This window comes from Saimiri boliviensis, chromosome 10, assembly GCF_048565385.1.
Source record: "Saimiri boliviensis isolate mSaiBol1 chromosome 10, mSaiBol1.pri, whole genome shotgun sequence".
NCBI classification, from domain to species: domain Eukaryota; kingdom Metazoa; phylum Chordata; class Mammalia; order Primates; family Cebidae; genus Saimiri; species Saimiri boliviensis.
The window spans coordinates 82,636,393-82,660,191 of NC_133458.1; the positions used below are offsets into that span (position 1 = coordinate 82,636,393).

The following is a 23,799-nucleotide window of genomic DNA, read 5'->3' on the forward strand; positions in this document are numbered from 1 at the left end:
TTCACAAATGACTTCAAGCAATTATTCAATTCTGAGCCTGATGCTGGGGAGAGAAAAAAAAAAAAAAAAAAACAGGCACTAAGAGAACACAGTATGGGTCAGACCAAACTGGTGAGGCCCGACAGAAAAAAATCCTTGAATAAATGATAATTATAGGATAACTAAATAATAAGTAGCAAAGTAGTAAGTAAAGTTCCAGATAGTGGGAATCTTGAATTTAAAGAAATAAAAGTGAGCATTGCTAGAGCATATATAAGAGAGCAAATGAGATAAGCCAGAAGAAACAGGGAGAAGAAGCAATCCATCCAGTCAGCATACAGAATGGCAATTAGACCTCTGTGACCTTCCAGTGCCATTTGCAGAGGAAGAGTTACCTATAACCTAAAACTGCACACCTCCTTTTATTTTACCACATTCTACAATGGCCATGGATCCACTTGCAATAGGTTTCTTCTGACTCAACTTCATATCACACCTTGGTTACAGTTGCCAGATATGTGCTTGTGATGGTTAATATTACGTATTAACTTGATTAGATTAAAGGATGCCTAAATAGCTGGTACTGTTTCTCAGTCTGTCTGTGAGGGTGTTGCCAGAGGAGAGACATTTCAGTCGGTGGACTGGGAGAGGAAAAACCACCCTCAAGGTGGATGGAACCATTCAATTGGTTGCCATCACAGCTAGAACAAAGCAGATAGAGGAAAGTGGGATAAGCTGGCTTGCTGAGTCTTCTAGCTATCATCTTTCTCTTGTGCTGTATGCTTATTACCATTCCTTCTGCCCTTGAACATCAGACAACAAGCTCTTCAGCATCTGGACTCTTGGATTTACCAGAGGTTTACTGGGGGCTCTCAGGCCTTCAGCCACAGACTGAAGGCTGTACTTCTCAACTTCTCTACCTTTGAGGCTTTTGGACTCAAATTGAACCACTACCAGCTTCTTTCTTCCCCAGCTTGCAGATGGCCTATAGTGAGACTTCACCTTGTAACTGTGTGAGCCAATTCTTCCTGATAAGTTATCTTTCATATATTCATACATCCTATTAGTTTTGTTCCTCTGGAGAACCCTAATGCACTGCTCAGCTCTCAAATGGTATACATTATTATGTATTTTCTGCATGCATTCCTCAAAAGTGACAAATTCAAAGTCCTCTAATCACATCTACTAGTCTATCTGCATCTGTCTCCACCTGACCCTATGTCTCCCTCCTGACCCTATGTTTGAGCTATCCATATTCCCAGCCAAGGTCAACTTCGGTACCACTAATGCAGTATGTCCCATCCACTCTCACTTCACCACTGTCTTCTCACTGCTGAATCACCCCCATTGACATGACAAAGTGCTGTTATATCACCCATTGGGGAAAAAAAAAATCAGTCTTAATCTGTAACTCTTCAGCTACCCCATCCCATTCCTCTATTCAATATGTATAAAAGTTGCTCCAAAAATCAGCCTTTCTATTCTTAGATCAATTCCAACAAGATTTTCAAATCCACCACTCCCGTCAAACACTGGTCATCTCACATTGGGAATGTTTACATACAGTTCTCATTCCTCACTTTTTAGAACTCTCAGGAAACATTTAACACAGTTGCTCAATCACAAAGTACTTTCTTTATTAGGTTTCCAGGATACTAACCTCTAATCCTTACGGTAACTCTTCTATGGCCTTACCTAATTCTTCCTCACTCCTATAGCAAATTGACTGAAGCACTAGATTAGTTGCTCTAACTTATCTCATTGGGAAATTTCTGCCAAGTCCAATATCTGATATTCAATAACTATTTACTCAAATGTGCAAACAGATGACGTACTTGCAGGTAAAACTGCAAGTACAGCAGTATTTCCAAAACATAAAAGCCAGAAGCAATCCGTTATTAATGAAATGACTGATTTTAAGTTAGTTTTAACTAAAATTTTAATTAACAAAATGTCTAAGGAGCTGTGTAGAAAACTAAAATATCTAAGATTGCTGTCCTTAAAAAGCCTGGCTTGTAAGACAGGCATCTGAGAATTAATTAATAATGGCAATTCACTATGCCTGCCTAGATCATTGGTATCAACAACGTGATTTATGCTCCACACCTACATTGTTTCTGGAAATCTGGAATTTTTGTATGTACCAAGCAGAGAATGTCCATATGACCAATCCAACGTCCTGGGCACTGTGCCTCTAATGGGCCTATCTGGCCAGAAATGTCACACACAATTTGCTGCACGTTCATTGCTGGAAGGAAGGTGTGCTTTTCATGATTCTTCAGGAGAGGCAGTGAAGAGAGCATATGGAAGCCTGCAAATGGATTCCTCAAGATTCTGTCTGCATCTCTCTGTTCTGATCCAGCTATATTGACCTCAATACTTCACTGTATTAAGTCTTAGCCTGGAGTATAACTATAAGCTCAGTCCCACGATTTCTGGAAATTCTCTAAATGTGAAGGTTGTTTGGGGAACCCTACATAACAGCAGCTTATTCAAAAAGCTCAGATTCTTACCTGCTGATATGCTTCATAAATCACGTCAAATAAAAAAGCCTGAGGCATTTCACTTGCTCGGTGTCTTGCACGTTCCAGTGAGTGGTCTAAGCAACCATCAGTAGATGGGCTAATGACAGTAGACACAAGAGGTCGAATGGCTCCTGCTGCCTAAACAACAAAGAGGCAAAGAATATATATCACCTACAAGCTATTTTAAAGTGGAATTCTGAATTCAGTATCTTACTTTTGAAAGCAGATCTTATTCATACCTTCCACAAGCTACTTTAAGAAAACATCAGAATTAGTGTGATTGGTTCACAAATGGTTATTTCAGGCAAAAAAAGAAATCAATTTTGTAGTATTACAGTTTCATATATTCAGGTGAAATGTGTCTTCGTTATAGGTTCAAAATCCTTCTGATCACAGGCCATCAAGGTCAACACTAAAAAAAGATGCTAAGATCCAACTGGGTATTCCCTGAAGATGAAGGAAGCAGAGAAAGACTATCATGAAATAACTGATACGGATTGCAAATATTTATTAGTATACCCTCGGGAGATTTACATATTAGATACATAAGGAAACAAACAAGTTATCCAAGATCCTCTAGATCAGACTCAACAACCCAAACAATAAATTTGTGTCTTGCTCTAATTCATGAGAAAAAACAGTTCCCTTCAAACACAGTCTCCATGCAATGCTTCCTCAGGCAATACCCACTGACTTCAATTGCTGTGATGAAAGCTCTTTCATTAATAGTTGCATCTAAACTTTAGAGGAAGAGACATTTCGTGCCTGACAGTTTTTTCATTTATCTTTAATGGAGTCCCATTGTAATACAGTTTTGAAGGCTATTACCAAAACAACTGCCTTAGTGAAACTGCTTTAAAATACAGTTCAATGGTAGGCAGTTAACCAAACCTTATATTGACTCCAAAACATCCTTTCTTCCACACAATTGCTACATGGGGAATGCAGCATATGAAATTAATACACAAATAAAACAAGTGCCTTCTTGAGACCAACATCTAAACAAGATAGATATTCCACTCATTGGTTTGCAAAAGCCAAGGGACTGGCTGAAAATCAAAGCTAATATATGAACCAACTAGACAGTTTATAAATTGTGTCACCACTTCCAGGGCCTCAAATAGAAATTTGTAAACTAAACATAAAAGCAAAAATGAGGACAGAGTCAGGATGACAAAGAGGAAGTAGGGTCCTAGTAAGTGAAGGGTAGTTTAGGAGCAAACTCAACTGGTCAAGCCCAATACCTATCAATAGGGGTTAGAAGATAAGACAGGAAGGAAATGCAAGTACATACAAACATGTATGCTGTTTTAAGACAAAAAGACTCCACTGCAACTACATATAGCTATCTTTCAACTCTATACCAGAGCATGAAGTTAAAAAATACTTAAGAGAACATGAGCTATCCAAAATGTCAATTCAAGGGGCTCTGCAGACTCTCTCCTCTTTGTGATGACTGAAAGGTATTTTAAGAACAATTAAAAGCCTCTGAAAATTGTTCTAAGGACATTCAACAAATGAAGAAACATTTAATTGAGAAAATCTACTCAATTTTTGAAAGAACAGACTCAGTGGCACTCAAGCCATGACCCATTTCTTCTTCTATCCCCTTGTCAGCTCAATGGATGCTCTACTCAGAGGAGGTCTGGCTAAAAAGATAGGGCCCTCTCACCCCAAGTTCCCAGTGTAAAAGGGACGACTGCCAGCATTTCCTATGCCCCTCAGCACTATGGCAAAGAGACTAAAATCCGTGCAAGTATGGTTGAGGCCCACTTCCTTCATATAGTTCCCACCGATGCCTGAGAATATTGGTGCCCCGATCATTCTTCTCCCAGCTGACAGATATGGCAGTTTTCATACCAGGGGAAATAGAAGACCAGAGTCTTCTACTGGCCCCATGTAGATCACAGAGTAGGGATTTTACTCCAAGAAAATGGTACACTGTGCCCACCCACAGTTTCAGAGTAGTGATGCAGTGATTTTTCACAAGGAGAACACAAAGGATTTGAGAGTAGAGAGCTATGAAGCTCTCCTTAAGGGAACTCATGTTATTTGGAAATTAAACCTAAGTGTACTCTCAAAAAAAAACATCATGGTAAGCAATTAAAAGGATGCTGCAGATACATGAGTGCAAAAGCTAAAATGTAAGACAGCCACTTTATGAGTGAAAGCCAAGGGAAAACACAGCTAACACAAAAGATCTCCTGAGATTAGGAACAAACCTCGAATACTGGCCTCAAAAACTACCCCTGAAAAGGGACTAGAATTTAACTGCAACTATGGAGGGATATATGCCCAAGTCATTATCAAAAATAAAGGTGACCAATTAGCACACAGTGAGTTGAGTTCAACAGCTATTCTATCAAAGGCAGGCAACAAAACAGAGGTCAAGGAAACAGTCAAAGAGAGCCCTACTGAAACCACTTTCATTCTAAGAGGACTATACAGTACTCAAGTGTCCAGCCTCTGAAAACCAACATCAGAAACTTTTCCCTGTGAAAGAAAGAGACTTCACTAAAATAGACCAGCCAAGTCATAAATACACCAGCAAGACATGCATCCAAATAGGAAAGTGACAGCCTACAGGGATGGGGTGGGAGGGGAAGGGCAGGCAACAGGAACTGCCTATAAGAAGGCCCCACCCATATATAAAACTTAGCAGATAAAGACTTCAAATCAGAATCAGCTATTATAAGTATGTTCAAAGAATCAGAGGAAATTACACTTAAGGTAGTAAAGCAAAGTAGGCAATATCACCAATGTTAAGCCATTTATAAAAAACAGAAATTCTGGAGTTGAAAACTAACTTTAATGAACATTTGTAAAAGAGCAGAGACATGTTTGAACTGGAGAGGAATCAATAAACTTACACTTAAATCAACAGAAGTAATACAATCCCAAGAAGAGAAGAAAAAAGATGAGAAATGAGCAGAGTCTCAGAATAAAGGACCCCATTAAGTACACAACAATTTTGTACTGGTAGTACCAAAAGTAAAGAGGAGAAGGCACTGGGAAAAAAAAATATTCAAGAAAATGACTGGTAACATTCCCAAAATAAACAAAAAATTAGTCTTCAAGAAGCTCAATGAACCACAAGTAGAAAAATCAGAAAGAAATTCACATCTAGACACATTATAGTAAAAGTGCTGAAAGCCAAAATCAAGGAAAAAAAAAATCTTGAAAGCAGCTTGAGAAAAAAGATTAGCCAGAAAACATCAGTAAGATTAACAAGTGACTTATCAGAAACAATTAAGTTAGAAGATAGTGGGGTAATAGTCACTACTAAAAGGAAAAATATCTCATATCCAGCAAAACCAGTATTTCATACATGAAAGCAAAATGAAAACAATTCCACAGAAAAACAGAATTCTTTGCTAGCAGATTCATTTTCCAAAAACAAAAATCAACAAATATTCAGCCTGAAGGAAATCAACCTAATACAGTAATTCTAATTCACATTAAAAAACAAAGTATACCAGTAATAATAATTTAATTATAAAAGACAGCATAATGTGTATTTCTATATATATATTGTTTTTAAAAGGAATTACAAAACAGAAGAGTTTCCTAAATCCCCTTACAAAACCTGCAACAGGGGTTGTGGCCTATCCATTTAGCTGCCATATGCTCAAACCCCTTAGGATGGGGAGCACCCAAATGGGCAGATAAAGTAGCTAGACTGAGTGCTTTTGGGCTCTAGCCAAAAGCTACTAGATGCTCCAATAGCATCTAGGGATGGGCACTGTGACTCCAAAAGCTCCAGTAGGCATGTTACAGTGTCCTTTAGCTCTGCCATCTGCAGAAAGCTTAAGTGTTAACCAGCTTAGTGCTCTCTTGGTACGCAGGTCCTTGTCTAGCATTCAGGAAGAATCAGATCATACACGGACCTGAAGGATGTTGAATGCAAGGGTTTTATTTAGTGGTGGAGGTGGCTCTCAGTAGGATGGATGGGGAGCTAAAAAGGGGATGGAATGGGAAGATGACCTTCCTCTGGAGTTGCCTGTCCAGCAGTCAGTCTCCTCTCTGACCATCCCTAGGCTGGACTCCTCTTAACATTCAGCTGCTCCTTCTCTTCTCTCCTCCCCTGCAACACCATTCTGCCACTCTGCTGCTCTTTTGTCTGTCTGCTCTTCTGCTCATGCAGCCCAGGGTTTGGGGTTTATATGGGTACAGGATGGGGGTGGGGGACGAAAGGCAACATTTGGGTGTGCAAACAGGAAATTCTGTTCCCATTTAGGACCATGGGTTTCCAAGCTTGAGGATAATGCCTTTGTCATCAAACTGCCTTTTTCTACCCAGTATTTCCCCCGACTCCTGTCTGTGTAAATTAAACAATAGATACATAGTTAACTGATTCATCTATAACATATTGAACTGTGTATATCTGACAAAACAGCAAAAAGGAGGTGGACAGGGATAAAAGTGTACTGGATTAAAGAAATGACAGCAGATGGCAACTTGCATCCACAGTAACAAATTAACTAAAAATGACAGGCAAACTATTTAAGATAACAAACTCTATAAATACGTACTTGCAGCTGGATACAGTGGGTCACACCTGCAATCCCAGCAATTTGGGAAGCAGAGGGCGGTGGATCACCTGCAGTAAGGAGTTTGAGATCAACCTGGCCAACATGGAGAAACCCTAACTCTACTAAAAATACAAAAATTAGCAGGGTGTGGTGGTGAATGACTGTAGTCCCAGCTACTTGTAAAGCTGAGGCAGGAGAATTGCTTGAACCTAGGAGGCAGAGGTTACAGTGCTGAGACTGGGCCACTGCATTCCAGCCTGGCTGTCTCCAAAAAAATTTTAAATAAAATTAAAATACACATACACACACACACACACACACACACACACACACTCTCTCTCTCTCTCTCTCTCTCTCTCTCTCTCTCTCTCTCTCACCTTTCAGCTTCTGCAGATAGCAAATATAAAGTAATAATTATCAGGTTCATGTAAAAGTAACTGCCATTTTTGCCATTACTTTCAATGACAAAAATATAATAATGGATTGTAGGGTTTCTTACTTAGATAAAATATGCGAGCCATGTAGAGTAATTTTTAAATATCTCACTGGAATTAAGGTAGTAAATTCTGATGTAAATAAATGTTTGCATGTATACTGTAGGCCTAGAGCAACCATTAAAAATAAAATTCAAAAAAAATGAAGGAATTCAAGTATTATAATAAAATATTCACTTACTATAAAAGAAGGCAGTAAGAGGTATTAAGTAAACTAGTGAACAAATCTAATTATATATTAAAATACTAGATCACTCAAAAGGCAACACTTGTCAAACTCAATTTACTTTAAAATCTATCATACACTGTCTACAAGAGACAACTATGATTCAAAGACACAAATAGGTTGAATTTAAAAGATGTCCAAAATACAACCAAAAACTAACAAAGCTGAAGAAATAAACAATCCAACAATAGTTGGAAACATCAATATTCTGCTTTCAATAGTGGTTAGAACTAGGCAGATCAACATGGAAACAAAAGACCTGAAGACTATTAACCAAATAAACCTAACAGACATCTACTGAACATACCACCCAACAACAGAATACCTATCTCAAGTGCATATGGAACATTCTCTAAAACAGACCAAATGCTAGACAATAAATCAAGTTTTTAAAGGATCAAAATCATGCCAAGTATAGTCTCTTAGAATAAAATAAAATTAGATACAAAGTTAGAAATTTTGAGAGGGTATAGGGACAGACAGGGTCTTGCTCTGTCCCCCAGACTGGAGTACAGTGGCACAATCAGAGGTCACTACTGCTTCAAACTCCTGGGCTCAAGCAATCTGCTAGCCTCAGCATCCCGAGTAGCTAGAACTACAGGCAAATGCCACCCCACCTAGTTAATATTTTATATACACAGGGTTTCACCATGTTGCTCAGGCTGGTCTCAAACTCCTAGGCTCAGGAAACCTGCCTTTAAATTCCCAACCATGCCCAGCCAAAGTTGGGAATTTAAAGTATGTGGAAAGTGAATACAAAAAAAAAAAAGTCAAACCACTAGCAAACTTGAAATACTTTCAAGTGAAAACAGACACACTATGAAAACATATGGGGTACAGCTAAAGCAGTCCTTCGAGTTGAGGAAAATATATAACTGTAAATGCCTATATAAAAAGACATTCTAGACAAATGTAATTTTTCACCTTGAGATACTAGGGGAAAAAACAGAACTAAAATTAAAACGGACAAAAAGTAAAAAAAAGAAATAAATTAGAGGACAAAAAAACCCCGCAAAATGTGGTTCTTTTATAAAATAACAGGTGAGGTCGGGTGTGGTGGTTCATACCTATCATCCCAGAACTTTGGGAGGCCAAGGCACGTGGAACACTTCAGGTCAGGACTTCGGGCCTAGCCAACATGGTGAGAAACCCTGTTTCTACTAAAAATACAAAAAATTAGCCAGGCATGGTGGTATGTACCCATAATCCCTGTTAATCAGGAGGCTGAGGCAGGAGAGTCACTTGAACCCAAGAGACGGAGGATGCAGTGAGCTGAGATCGCACCACTGCACTCCAGCCAGAACAAGAGAGCGAGACTCTGTCTCAAACCAGCAAAAAGTTGATGATCTTTGACCAAAAAAAAAAAAAAAAAAGCAAATTAGTAAAATCAGAAAGTAGAGACATTTCTATCAACTCAGAAATAAAAAGAAATATAAAAGTACAAACTATATTCCAACAAATTAGTAAAGCGATAACGTGAACAAAAATTAACTTAATAGTTGACAAAAATTAACTTAATAGAATGTCTGAATACACCTATAAAAAGGAAATTGAATTAGTAGTTTAGAAATTTTTCACAAAGAAAAACCAAGATCCAGAAGGCTCCACTGGTTAACTATGCCAAAAAGTTTAAAGAATAGTTAATACTAATTCCTCAAAAATTTTTCCAAAAAATAGAAAATGCTTCCGAATTCATTCTGTAAGACCAGTATTATCCAAATACCAAAAACAAAGACAGCCCAAGAAAGGAAAACTAATTAGGGATATTGGTTTGTAAATAATGCAAAAACAGATGCAAAAATTCTTAACAAGACACTTACAAACCCAATTCGGCAACATATAAAAAAGCATCATGCACCATGACCAAGTGGGATTTATCTCAGGACCATATGAGTTCAACATGTCACAAAAAAATAGTAAATGTAACACACCATGTTAATAAAGGACAAACACATGAACATGTCAATAGGTGCGTAGAACTCATCTGACAAAATCTAACACCCCTTTGTGAGAAAAGGATAAAAATTAGAAACAGAAGAGATCTTGCTCAACCTGAAAAGGACTGTCTATGAAAAATCCGTAGTTAAGATCATGCTCACCGGGGTAAAATACTGTGTTTTCCTTTTGTGATCAAGAGTAAGCAAGGAAATCCACTGTTGCCATTTCCAGTATTTTAATGGGAGTCCTAGCCAGGATAACTAAGCAAGAAAATGTAATAAGCTATTCCAAAAGAAGTAGAGCTATCGCTATTTGCAGATAGCCTGATCCTAATGAATTCACTGAAGAACTATTAAAATAAGCCAGTTGTCGGCAAAGATACAGAGAACAAGCTATATGTATCAGTTCGTTGCTAGTATATAAAAATACAAAAACCCAAAAATGAAATTTTAAAAATTCACTAACAAAAGCATTGAGAAGAACATTTAAGAGTAAATTTAACAAAGAATTTCACAACTACAAAAGCGCCAACAAAAAATTTCTGGCTTCTAATTGTCCAACATCTCTACTTACCTACTTTTACCCATTCCCTCTCAAACACTTATCTACATTTAGTCCTTTCTGTCCTGCCTCCTCCATTTCCAGTCTTTCATTTAATTATGCTCATTAATATATAAGCATGCCATGACTTCGGCCATTAAATCACTTCTTTTGATAGGTATCTTCCTCTAGCTAGTAACAAGTTTCTTCACGCAACTATAAAGCCCAACTCTGAATTATCTATGTAAAAGCACATCTCCAATTTCTGTCTTCCTATGCTTTCTGGAATCTATTTCAATCAGGCTTGTATCTTCACACCACCACAAAAATACATTTAACCAAGGTTACCAATGACCTCCCCATCACCAAATCCAATTAATGATTCTTAGTCTTCTTGAGTGTTTGTTCAATTAGTTTTCAGAAACCATTCTCAACTACATCTTCTCATCTTCCCACACTAACTCCTAAGTCCTTACTTTCTCAGACTGTAAATGGTCGAGTGTTCCAGAGCTGCATCCTCAGACTTTCCCATTGTTAAATGGGAAAAAGTTAGACAACTTTGCATTTTAATCAAGTTTGAGGAAACAAAGCCAGCAAAACAAGGATGACTGTGAATCTCACAGCCCTTCAAACCAGAGCAGGTTTGGAGAACTCCAATAATATAATCTAACAGCATTTACAGGAAATAGAAGTGCTGTATAGAGATGACTTAATATATCACAGCTTAATTGGTTATAGTCCTCCTGCAATTAATGAACCCTCAGCTACTGTAAACTCTCTGAGTTATTTTAGGAGCCTACTCCAAGTCAATAGCCTCCTATAAATTTTATTTAACACTATCTACACTCATTCTATCAATGACTGCATTGAAGTCCCATGACTTTAAACAGTATCTATGTAAGAAGTTCCAAACCCCTATGTTCAGCCCAGAATTCTCTTCAATTATTTGCACTTCCAAATGCTTAACATTTTCACTCAGCTCAAAATGCATGCCTCAACTCTAACAAATTGAACTCAAAGTTTTGGTTCTACTCACTCCACGTCCTCCAAACCTGTTCCTACAGACAACCATCTACACAAACATTAACTCTATTCTGTTTGTTATTCTTGCCTAAAATCTTGAATGCTGTCCTTCATTTCTCTCCCACTCTCAAAATTCAGTCAATCAGTAATCCAAGTCCCCAAAAGCTTCAGAATATTCCAAATCTGTCCACTTTTCTGTCTCCACTATCTGAGTCAAAGCCACCCATCCTCCTCTCAGACTACCCCACTAGTCTCCCAATTATACTTGCCACTCTTGTCCGTCCACAGCCTATTTTTCACAAAGCAAGAGAACAAACATGTTCAAGATGAGTTAAATCATATCTCTCTTCTGTTCAAAGCCTTCCAAGAACTTTCCATCTCTAAGAACTAGTCAAGTTCCTTTCATTTAATTCAACTTAAATAATGTTAAAAAAAATTCCATTCCTCATTTCCACTAGGAGCATTTTACGCACTCAAAAGCCGCATGTGACTAGTAGCTTAGGTACTAGACAGTGGAGTGAGACTATTTCCATCACTGCATAATGTTTCATTGGACAATACCGCCCTACAACGTTCACTCCCTGACTGCTGACTCTCTAGCACCTAGAAAAGTACGTGACATAGCATGCACTAAATAAATAAGGGTTACATTAGTGAATCAGTGTTATAGGTCTTATAGATACTGATCAGGCCACACAAAGAAGTCAAACTGTCACTTGGTAATACACATGTCTTCAAGATCTTTTACACAGAAGCAGCATCTGAAGAATTTTCAAGATGAGTCTAAACCAAATCCCATGGCCTCAGTAAGACACCTACCTTGCTCTGATAGAAGCACCCTGCATTTGTGGTCTAAGAACAATAATGAAAGTCTCATTCATGCCACTTAATAGCTGTGTTACTTGGAACAATTTTATCTCTGCTTAATTTATACTCCTTTCTGTGAAATGAAAAATTTTAACCATGTATTTTATAGCAGGTCCCTCCAGATTTAGTACTGTAATATTTAATGAGGAAAGCCCCCACATGTCAAAGCTTCCAACCCAACAATCCACACTAAGTCCTCTCAATAGCCATCATATCCCTACATATGAATAGTTATGTGGTTTCCCAAACCAAAATAGAAATGTCAGCCTGACAAAGGCAGAATATTGTGAAATCATCCAGAAAAAAATCCACAATATATCATCACCCATGCAGAAAACATACTCAGTAGAGTGTATGGGCAAACAGTAGCCTTAGATCCTTCGTATTTTTGTCCTACTTTCACATAGCCATCTAGTTCATATGATAGATTTTTATTATCTAAAAGAGGTAGACAACCATACTCTAAGCACTATGCTTCACATAATAAGGAATACACAAAATACAATCCTTGCTCTGAAAGGGTTTAGTTTCGGTGGGAGGAAGAGGGTAGATGAGTTCCTTCCAAGACCAGTTATTAGAAACTACGGGCTACAAATACACTTTGAACTTGTTTCATTCATCTCAGTTACTTGATGAACATAAGCCATTAATAAATTGCTTTTGATAATTTTAACTTCAGTTCCTGTTAAAGACTTCCTAATAGTTTCTCAATATTATATTCACTCAGCTTTATGACTTTAAAGAATTATGTAGTTTAAATAAAAACTTAAACCACCTCCCATACACCCAAGTCCCCTCCCCTACCCAACAGTGAAAAGCAGATAGGCTCACAATATTCTTTCCACCTGGATATACCAAGTAAGAATCTTTTAATTACTTCACCTTTTCTCTAAAAAGTATTCTTGCACTAAACATTTCTTGAGCACTTCTTTTTTGTACTATGTGTAAAAAAAGAATCCTGTTTTCAGGATTTCAACAAGATAGAACTGCTGTTGTCAAGGATTTCAAAGTATCATGAACATGACAGATTTGCAAGGCAACAACTCTAAGATTCAGTAATGCAAAATATTGGCGTGGTAAGCCCTGAGTTCTACCCCAAGGTGGGAGCTTCTAACTTCTTGAAATGGTTCTCAAATGCTTGCTATGTAGTTAAGCACTGGGTGGATCAGTGATTGAACAAACTAATTCTTAGGAAAATTTAAAAATTATCTAATAGTTTATAATGCATACATACACAGCAATATTAATGTCATAAGAAAATTAAACGGTAGTGGTTTAAGAGATACACAAGAATAGTAGGGAAAGGGGTCGATTGTGGTGGCTCACACCTGTAATCCCAACACTTTGGGAGGCCAAGAAGGGTGGATCACGAGGTCAGGAGATTGAGACCATGCTGGCTAACACAGTGAAACCCCGTATCCACTAAAAATACGAAAAAAATTAGCCAGACGTGGTGGTGCATACCTGTAGTCCCAGCTACTGGGGAAGCTGAGGCTGGTGAATCTCTTGCACCCAGGAGGCAGAGGGTGCAGTGAGCCAAGAACACGCCCCTGCACTCCAGGCTGGGTGACAGAGCAAAATGTCTCAAAAAAATAAAAATTAAAATTAAAAAATAGTAGGGAAATGGACTTGATCTAGTAGTATGAAAAGTTATTAAAGAGCTATCTCAATAGTGACTAAGACAGGGTACAAAAACAGACCAACAGCATGTGAGAGTGTCCAAACAGACTCATGCATATATGGAAACTCAATATATGATAGAAGTGGCAGTGCAAGACATTAGTGATTTTAAGTATATTAAAAGTTCTTATTTATCACAACACATTGTGATTTTAAAAAAAAAAAATTCCAGATGGCAGAATATAGTTGTAAAACATAGCATACATTGCCAAACTTTCAGTGTCCAGAATATATAACTCCTACAAGTCAAAACAAGTCTAAAGTTTATATATTCAAAACAGGGTAAATTCTTACATGGGCATTTCAATGAGAATATTTAATGCCCATAAATATAAAAAGATGCCCAACCTGTTAATCAAATGCTAAACTTAAAGCATAAAGAGAAAGCATTTTCCAGTAAATAGATTGTAGGGAAGTCTAACTATATCGACAGTGGTGAGGGCTAGGGCAACTTGAATTCATTATACACTATTGATGAGTGTAATTCAATAAAACTTTGGAAAACAATTTGGCATCATCTATTAAAGCTGATAACCTATATATGTTAGAACTATAGAGAAATCCTTGCACATGGGCACAAGATACATCATAAGGTCCATATTAGTAATGTTTCTATCAGCAAAAAATTAGAAAACAAATTTCCATCATCTGTAAAACTATAGTATATACAAAAGCGATTATGAACAAACTATAGTTGAGTAGACTTATATGAATACATTTCTTCAAATATACTGTGCAAAATAAGTATGCTGTCAAAATATATGCAAAGCATGGTTAAAAATCATAAACAAAGCCAAAATATTCCTTGGAAAAGATGTTACACAACTATAGAGAAAAGCAAGGAAACAAAAAAAAAAACAAAGTTTGGGTAATGCTTATTCATTGGGGGGATAAGACGGGAAAGGAGACAGTTGCAATGTGACAGGTGATGGTCTAATTATACCACTAGTAGACACAGAGGTATCCAAAGTTTCTCAATAGTTTTTTAAAATTCTCAATGTGTATTCATGGGTTCCCATCTTGATTACTAAAAACTAGCTTCAAGAGCTTTCTCCATATTTCAGATACAATTATTGCAGAATTGGTAAATTTCACTAATTACTAGCTTGTTGTATATGAAAGCCAGAATATTAGATGGGAAAGTAGTACTACAAGAAAAGAATTCAAAGCACTAAGCGACAAAAAGCTTCAGGCACCTTAAACTAAAGACCAATGAAAAGAGATCACAAGTGAAAATAACTTTTTGACTGATTCCATCACTTGCCTTGCCATCTGCTGTAAACAGATACAAAACATGCTAATGACAGAAGGCATATATTCCACAGCTGTTTTCATAGTAAGAGACCTCTGTTCACAAACATGAATCCTCAGTTTTGCGATATTTTCTGAAATTCAAAGTATCAAAATGATGACAAGTATAAACAAGCTGGGTTAGTGGCCTGCAAGGCACAGCTACCTGGGAAGACTGTCATAGGAGAAATCATTCCCAAGTTATCAAGTACAAGCGTCTCCCCAAGTATTAGTAATAAGCCCTGAGTGGAAGCTTAACAGCTCAGCACCAACCACAGTGATTAAGTGTCTCTCAAGGTAATCTATCACTGTATTTCTACATGTCACTGTATGGGTATCATTGATACAAACCATAAAATGTGAAATAAACAATCCCACCTCTACAGTTTGCTTTATATATAATACTATGATACATACATTCAACAGGCACTAACATGCATTCCTCCTCAGGTATCTGCAATCTAGCTAATTATGACAATATACAACAAATTCTCCAAGCATACAATTACTTTATTTAGGTGAGTTGTCTTTATTGAAAGGTTTAATCAGTGTTTTCAGAATGACATCTCCAAAGCTAATCATTGGGTGTTGTAAGATTGAGTATTTCACATTTTTAATCACAGCATACTTCCAATCTCTTTCTGACAAACTGAACTGAAACGATTTACCCAATATAGAAACAGAAGTATCCTAGAAAAAACTCTATTCATCTTACTGTAGCACACTACTAAAAGTGAATATGCAGGAAAAAAAAGGCCTTTATTTTACATGCTACCTATATATTTCTAAAATTTGAATAGTACCATTTACCTTTATTATAAAATGATTGGGAATATACTAGGATGTGAAACGTTATTTCATGTTACATTATATATACTCATTTGTCTGACCTACCCTTTCCCCAACTTCTTTTGAAGGAAATTAATACAACAGAAACACAGGAGTGGATAATTTGAAATAATTAAAGCAAAGCAAAAGTTTTTCATAGTAGCTTCTCCAGCATCAAAAATAGATCAAGTTTCACCTCATCCCCATAGCAGTCCACAGAACAGGTCTGTCCTTGCTCTAGGCAATTTAACCTTTGTTAAAATCAATCTAGATTTCGTCTTGTAGACAATACTACGGAATCCAATAAGGCAGGAAAAAACCTCTTATCCCCATGAGGAAGCCAGCAAAATCCATTATCTTACCCCAACACAGGAATAAACGCTGACCTGCAGTATACTGATCACAATCAACAAGTTCAAGTAATTATTAGCCATGGTCAATGCTACTTAACATCACATTTCCAAATCCAGGTTCAAAAATCTACCAAGTGATCCAGAAAATGCAAATCAAAACCACAGTGTGATACTACCTTACTCCTGCAAGAATGGCCATAATCAAAAAATCAAAAAACAAATGTTGGTGTGGGTGTGGCGAAAAGGGAAACATTCTACACTGCTGGTGGGAATGTAGACTAATAAAACCACTATGGAAAACAGTGTGGTGTGGACATTACTTAAAGAACTAAAAGCAGAAGTACCACTCAATCCAGCAATCCCACTACTGGGTATCTACCCCGAGGAAAAGAAGTCATACGAAAAAGATACCCACACACCATGTAAACAGCAGCACAATTTGCAATTGAAGAAATATGGAACCAGCCCAAATGCCCACCAATCATTGAGTGGATAAAGAAAACTGATATATACATAGGTAATGGGATATATATGTGTAATGGGATATATATGTGTAATGGAATACGTATATACATATATTTTATATATATATAAAATACATATATATATGTATACACACATATATAATGGAATACTACTCAGCCATAAAAAGGAACAAATTAGTTGCATTCACAGCAACCTGGATGGAACCAGAGACTATTCTAAGCGCAGTAACTCAGGAATGGAAAATCAGACATCGTATATTCTCACTCATAAGTGGGAGCTAAGCTATGAGGATGCAAAGGCACAAGAATGATACAGTGGATTTTGGGGACTCGAGAAAGAGGGTGAGAGATGGGTGAGGGACAGAAGACTACAATATGGGTTCAGGGTATGCTGTTTAGGTGACGAGTGGACCACAATCCTACAAATCACCACTATACAATTTACTCATGTAACCAAAAGCCACCTGTTCCCCAAAAACTATAGAGAAAAAACTTTTTAAAAACTCTGTGATTTTTCATCTCTATTTTGAAATGTGCCCAAAATATGTGACAAGTTATAGAAGTAGGTAGTAGAAAAGCATCTTCTTTCTGAGGCACATATATTAACTTAAAGAACTTTCAAAATGTTATCAGTATAGACATGTTGTAGAATCCAAGAATTACAGACATATACTCACATCAGTTTCTAATTATATAAATATAATAAAGATGACTCAAATACTTTCTAACTAAAATAAAGACAACTCAAGTACATTAAAATTACTTTAAAATATTTCATAAAGCAATGTGGACAGGGGCGGTGGCTCACACATTTAATTGCAGCACTTTGGGAGGCCAAGGCAGGTAGATCATCTGAGGTCAGGAGTATGAGACCAGCTTGGCCAACATGGTGAAACAGTCTCTACTAAAATACAAAAATTAGCCAGGCATGGTGGCACATGCCTGTAATCCCAGCTACTCAGGAGACTGATGCAGGAGAAGCTCCTGAACCCAGGAGCAGGGAGCCGAGATCATGCCAAGGCACTCCAGCCTGGGTGACATAGAGACTCTGTCTCAAAAAGAAAAAAAAATGTGTGTCTTCCTACATAAGGAATGATATCTATATAAACCTTTGGTTTTAAGACTTTTGTAACATTCTACCACTACTGAAGCTCATTTTAATCTGTTCAAGAAATAAAATATCCAAAGCCATTTTTAAGCTTACATTATAGCCAACTGCTCATTAAATCATAAAGACAAATTTCTAACTTATTAAGAAATTTCTAACTTATCAAGACAAATCCATACACATAATATTATGGCCAACTATGGTCTCTTTTAATAGGCAAGACTATTATCCTGCCACAATAGTTCTCAACTGGGGAACTGGTGGTAGTACAAACAAGGATCCTGACCAGGTGCGGTGGTGCACACCTGTAGTCCCAGCACTTGAGGAGGCCAAGGCAGGCAGATGATCTGAGGTCGGGAGTCAAGACCATCCTGACCAGCATGGAGAAACCCCATCTCTACTAAAAATACAAAATTAGCTGGGTGTGATAGCACATGCCTGTAGTCCCAGCTATTCAGTAAGCTGAGGCAGAATAATCAGTTGAACCTGGGAGGCAGAGGTTGTGGTAAGCCAAGATGATGCCACTGCACTCCAGCCTGGGCCCCAAGAGTGAACCTCCATCTCAAAACAAACAAACAAAACAAAAGGATCCTACTTACCATCCTACCGTCAACCCAACTGTCTCCACTACTACAAAGCTGATCTTACAAAATGTCAACTGCACCAAGGTTTGAGAAACCCTGTGCCATATTTATATTCCAAAACAAAAAACAAAACAAAACAAAAAAAACTACCTGTTTCTTTAAACATTAAAAAAGTGACCCTGTACAGGAAGAGAGGCTTGTTTTTTGTTGCTATGCAGTATGATATACCACGAACCAGTGCTTACAGAGTCCCAGGCTGTTAAAACTTAATAAATACAATTTTCGTGGGTCATTAGGCAAAGTCATGGCAAGCAAGTCAGTGCCCACGCTGTCACCTCAGAGCCTTCGAGGCATATGGGGAGGTGGGGGAGGGCAGCAGCACAGGGATTCAGAGAAGAGATGCTAGGCCTATTATCAAAGACAAGGAAGGAACAGCAGCAGAGGTACACAAAATGCATTTGCCTTCTTACCTCAGGGCTCACGTACTATCCAGTCAGGTCCAGGCAATCCAGTTACCTGAACGTTTTTAACAGTCTTCCTCTCTATCTCAATGCCTTCATCATCATCTCTGATTTGTATCATTACTATAGCTTCCAAACTAATTTTGTTTTCTCCTCACTCATTCTCAATTTCGTCATTAGTTGGACAAGCTTGCTTTTGGGAATTATCAAACCTAAGTAGAATTCTAGGAACCTCCTGGATTTGTAGCAAGTTGTAGATTAGAGAAATCTCATTAACTCAATTTCAATGTTAGTCTTTGATTAAAAAAGAAAAGAAAGAAAGAAAAGAAAAAGATCAATTCCCCCATTACCTATACAATAAAATTTAAGGCAGGAGATCAGAGGATTAATGAATTCAGACACATATATGTACCACCGACACCAAAAAGAAAAATTAACGTTGTTCTGTTCAGTAGGAAGCTAAATTTATAAGGTCTGGAATTCAGGAGAAAGGCCTAGGCATAAGAGAGCTGAGACACACCTCTGCATCAGTGGGAGTGAAAACGCATGCATGCAAACGCATTATGCCAGGTGAAAGAACAGTCTCCACTTTGGGAGGCCAAGGTGGGTGGATCATGAGGTCAAGAGATCGAGACCATCCTGGTCAACATGGTGAAACCCCATCTCTACTAAAAATACAAAAAATTAGCTGCGCATGGTGGTACACACCTGTAGTCCCAGCTGCTCAGGAGGCTGAGGCAGGAGAATTGCCTGAACCCAGGAGGCGTAGGTTGCGGTGAGCCGAGATCGCACCATTGTACTCCAGCCTGGGTAACAAGAGCGAAACTCCGTCTCAAAAAAAAAAAAAAAAAAGAACAGTCTCAAGTTACATGCTGCATGATTTATATAGGATTTTTACAAGTTACATGCTGCATGATTTATATAGGATTTTTGAAAAGAAAACACATCACTGGTTGCCAGGGGTCAGGACTGGGTGGTAGGTCTGAATGCAAAGTCATGCAGGAGGGAATTCTCCAGAGCATTACAGTCACTCCACATCCTACCTGGTTAACAACAATCTGCATGTTTTAAAATTGGTACACAATACAACCAAAACAGTGAGTTTTATTTTATGTGTTAAAGATAATAAAGCATGAGGGTGATTTAGGTTTCTCAGAGACAGTTTAGTGATAACAGAAGTTAAAAAAAACCACACAGAAGATACGAAGAGGCTTCTGAAAAGAGGTGGTCAAAAAGTAAGAAAAACAAGAGTTACAGAAAATAGAGAAGCCAAGGTAGGACAAGAATTCCAAAACGTAAATGTTGGTTAAAGAGTTCAAATTTAACAAGAACTATATTGTTTCAACCCCAAATGGTGCAGTATAATTCAATTCTGATCATAACCATCTAGGGTTAGCAGAGACTCTACAAGTTAAAGAGTATAATCTCCAAAAAAGAAAAACAACAACAACAAAAAACTGCCTGCTCTTCAGACACCACCCACAGATGAGCCACCCACACTTCCGATCAACTTGCTACAAAACTCAAGAGGTTCCTAGAATTCTACTCAGGTTTGGTAATTCCTAAAAGCAAGCTTGTCCAACCAATGGTCTGCAGGTGGCATGTGGTCCAGGATTGCTTTGAATACAGTCCAACAAGAATTCATTAATTTTCTTAAAACATGTTAAGTTTAAAAATATTGCAAACATCTCATCAGCTATCATCAGTGTGAGTGTTATCTTATGTGTGGCCCAAGACAATTCTTCTTTCAGTGTGGCTCAAGGAATCCAAAATACTGGAACCCCCTGCTTAAACTAACACACCAAACTCAGGAAAATGATAAATTTGTAATTACAGTTTTAATTACAAAGGATACAACTGCCAAATGAAGACATGCAGGGGTGAGGTCTGGGGGAATCCAAAACCTTCCATGCCCTGTCTCCATGGAATCAGGGTGCATCATCAGTCTTCTAGCAAGGCACTGTGTTCAGTAACCAGGCAGCTCTCCTGGACCAGGGGTCCAGAGTTCGAGGTTTCACTCTAGAGGCATGACTGATTCAATCACTGGCCACCTGGTTGAACTGAATCTTTATATAAAGTCCCAACCTGACTGAAAAGGCTGAACTGGTTCAAAGCCTCTAATCACATTATGCATCTTTCTAGTGAGCAGCCCACTTCCTAAATCATGTCATTTCATTAACATAAGCTCAGGTATGATCCAAGGAGCTAATAAATATCAGAGACCTTCCTGTTACTTCAAAACTTCCCAAGATTTAGTGTCTTCCTCCTAGGAATCTGGAATAAGGGAAAATTCTTCATTATTCAACAAACTGAAATGCACATTTAATGTGGGAATTGGGTAGTCACAGGTGGTTTTGGAAAGAATAGTCAGGAAAAAGTAGCCAGACTGCTGTGTTGTGTAAAATAAACTGAAGGTATGGAAGGCAAGAAGTGTGTAAGAAACTGATCACCAACAAGAGGATAAAATGACTAGGACGTGCTAGAATATAAAGCTGAGGAAAGAAAGATGTACAAGTAACTTAGCAAATGCCTTCTTCCACTAGGAGCAAACACTTAGAAGGTTGCTTTGCTAATGCAGTCTTATTTGAGTCATGCTACTGTTGGCGTTCTTAGAGTCAATGTAATATTTAACATGTTGGTCCTTCTTAAAATTATTCTCACTTAGCTTTGATTCCTCCACATTCCGACTTATTTTATTGTTTCCAACATTTCCCTTATGACGAAGTCCTCATTACCACTTCTTTATGTGACTTAATTATGCCAAATATGCAAGTACTTCTGACTTAAGATTAAGGACTTCTATGATAAACTAGGGGGACGGGGGACGGAGGGACGGAGGGACGGAGGGACGGAGGGACGGAGGGACGGAGGGACGGAGGGACGGAGGGACGGAGGGACGGAGGGACGGAGGGACGGAGGGACAACAGAGGAGAGAATTTCACAAACAGCCTTTTAAGAGTATGTCTGGACTCAACCAAATCACCTAAGTAAAACAACCTGATAGCTGGAAATAACAGAGCAGAGATGCTTTGGGTTAGCAAGAGGCTTTAGTTTTAACAGATGAGCAAGAATCAGGACTAAGACCTTGAGCCTGTGCTACTTGGTTAGAACTGTAATTTCCACACGAAGACCCATAAAAGGGAAAGTCCTCATTTAAAAGGGAGTTGGGTGCAGGGTAGGAGAGACACCCAACACAAGTGAAGGAAAACAGCAAGCAAAATTGTCTTGGCTTGGGATCTGTAAGGGTAGGGACAGTTTTCCCTGAGAAGCTGTAACAATCAGCTTGGCTTGTGAGTTTAGAGTTTCATTTAACATTACTGCACAATCTATAAAACTTCAAGCCAAGAATTAATGTAAAGTTGTTCCAAGTTGATAAAGCCCTTGCGATCCCTGGTAGAAGGAACACAAATCCATGCCTCAGAAACACACCCTCATCCCATGCTAGCAGAACTCCTCATGATAAAGTCTTGCCAAACATGGACTTACAATACAAATTACAGAACAAAGGAGGAAACAAATTATGAGCAAAAGTACATAGAAATCAACAGTGAATTAAGCTACCAAGAAGTGCTATTGGCTATAGGGTATAAAGTGTTATGTTCAGAGATTGAAAGAAGATCAAAAACAGAAAGGGGATTAATAATATATGAAAAAGGACAAAACAGAACTCCAAATAATCAAAAAATGTTTTAAAAGCCCTTAAACAAGAGATTAGGAAGAGCTAAAAAAAATGTGGGGGTGACTAGGAAACAAGTTACCTAGGATGCAGCATATAAAAACAGCAATATGAAAGAACTTAAGACATACAAGACTGGGTAAGAATGTATCATGCATACAGCATACCTAAGGGGAGGGAAAAAGAGTTGTCAGGCCAGAAATGCGGCAGAGTCAAAATTCAAATTAGACAATTCAGATTTTTCTAGAATAAAAATATAAATCAAAGTTTATAAAGGACAGTAAATCTGACGCAAGGGAAAAAGTATCTAGACACGTCATAGAGACTAACATCTAGATAGAATAATTATCTTAAAGACATTCAGAAAAAAAAGGCAAATTACTTGCCAAGGAATACAATTATGTTGGTTAGATTTCTCAAAAACAGTATAAAAGCTAGGAGACAGCAACATAATCTAGTTTGTAAGTAGCGAGGAGGGGAGGAACTGTAGACTTAGAATTTTATACCCAGACAAACTATTATCATTTAGGTAAGACAGAAATAACCCTGATGAAATTTTGCTCCTGGCCTTTTGGAAGTCATCTTGCCTCCCCACAGGGCCTGACAATGAAATACAGATGAAAAGAAAAACTGTGACACTTTTGAGCTCTACAACCTTAATGCCAGCCATAATCCCTGACATCTGAGTCCCTTCAAGCAATCTCTTTACCAGTTTATTTTTAATTAAGCAAAATGGAACATGTTAAAACAGAGTTATTGTTAAACTATTTAACCTACCCCTTCTCAAAAAAATAATCACAGTGTAACTTTTTCAAGAAATATGTCTGAAAGGGACCTTTACCTAGAACTTGAGAATACCTAAGAAGAAAAATAATCAGTTTAGGAGTCTGTAGAAAAGTATCTAAGATGACAAAAGGTGGTAAGTTAAAAGGAGGCCTGGAAACCAGTCTGAACAGTGTGTAACTGCATTTATGTTTTTAAGACTGTACAGTGTGAAAGAATTGGCAGGACGTAGTGCCTGGAGTTAACTGAATACTGGAACACTATCCTAATTTTAATTTAAGAAAATTTAAAACAAACCAAAGAGGTTACTGCGAGTCTGCAATTAACAACCATAGAGCAGACTCTTCCAGATTAGTTCAATCTAGCCTTGAGGTTTTACGACTTCCGAAGTTGTATATAACCAATAGCAATGCAAAACAATTCATGC

At 37.8% G+C, this 23,799-nt stretch overlaps 1 protein-coding gene across 17 annotated transcripts in view; it reads right to left on the bottom strand.

Annotated features, from left to right (window-relative positions):
• CRPPA (CDP-L-ribitol pyrophosphorylase A) overlaps positions 1-23,799 on the bottom strand; it is a 653,179-nt gene that overhangs the window by 611,893 nt on the left and 17,487 nt on the right. For 16 of the 17 annotated variants that reach the window (XR_012512151.1, XR_012512148.1, XR_012512150.1 and 13 more), the window contains exon 3: positions 2,493-2,642. The exons of the other annotated variant lie outside the window; for it this stretch is intronic. Coding sequence is in view for 9 of the 16 variants with exons in the window: in XM_074379563.1 (XP_074235664.1) it covers positions 2,493-2,642 (150 nt within the window). In the remaining 7 variants the exon portion in view is untranslated. The remainder of the gene's footprint in view (positions 1-2,492; positions 2,643-23,799) is intronic. 17 annotated transcript variants of the gene reach the window in all.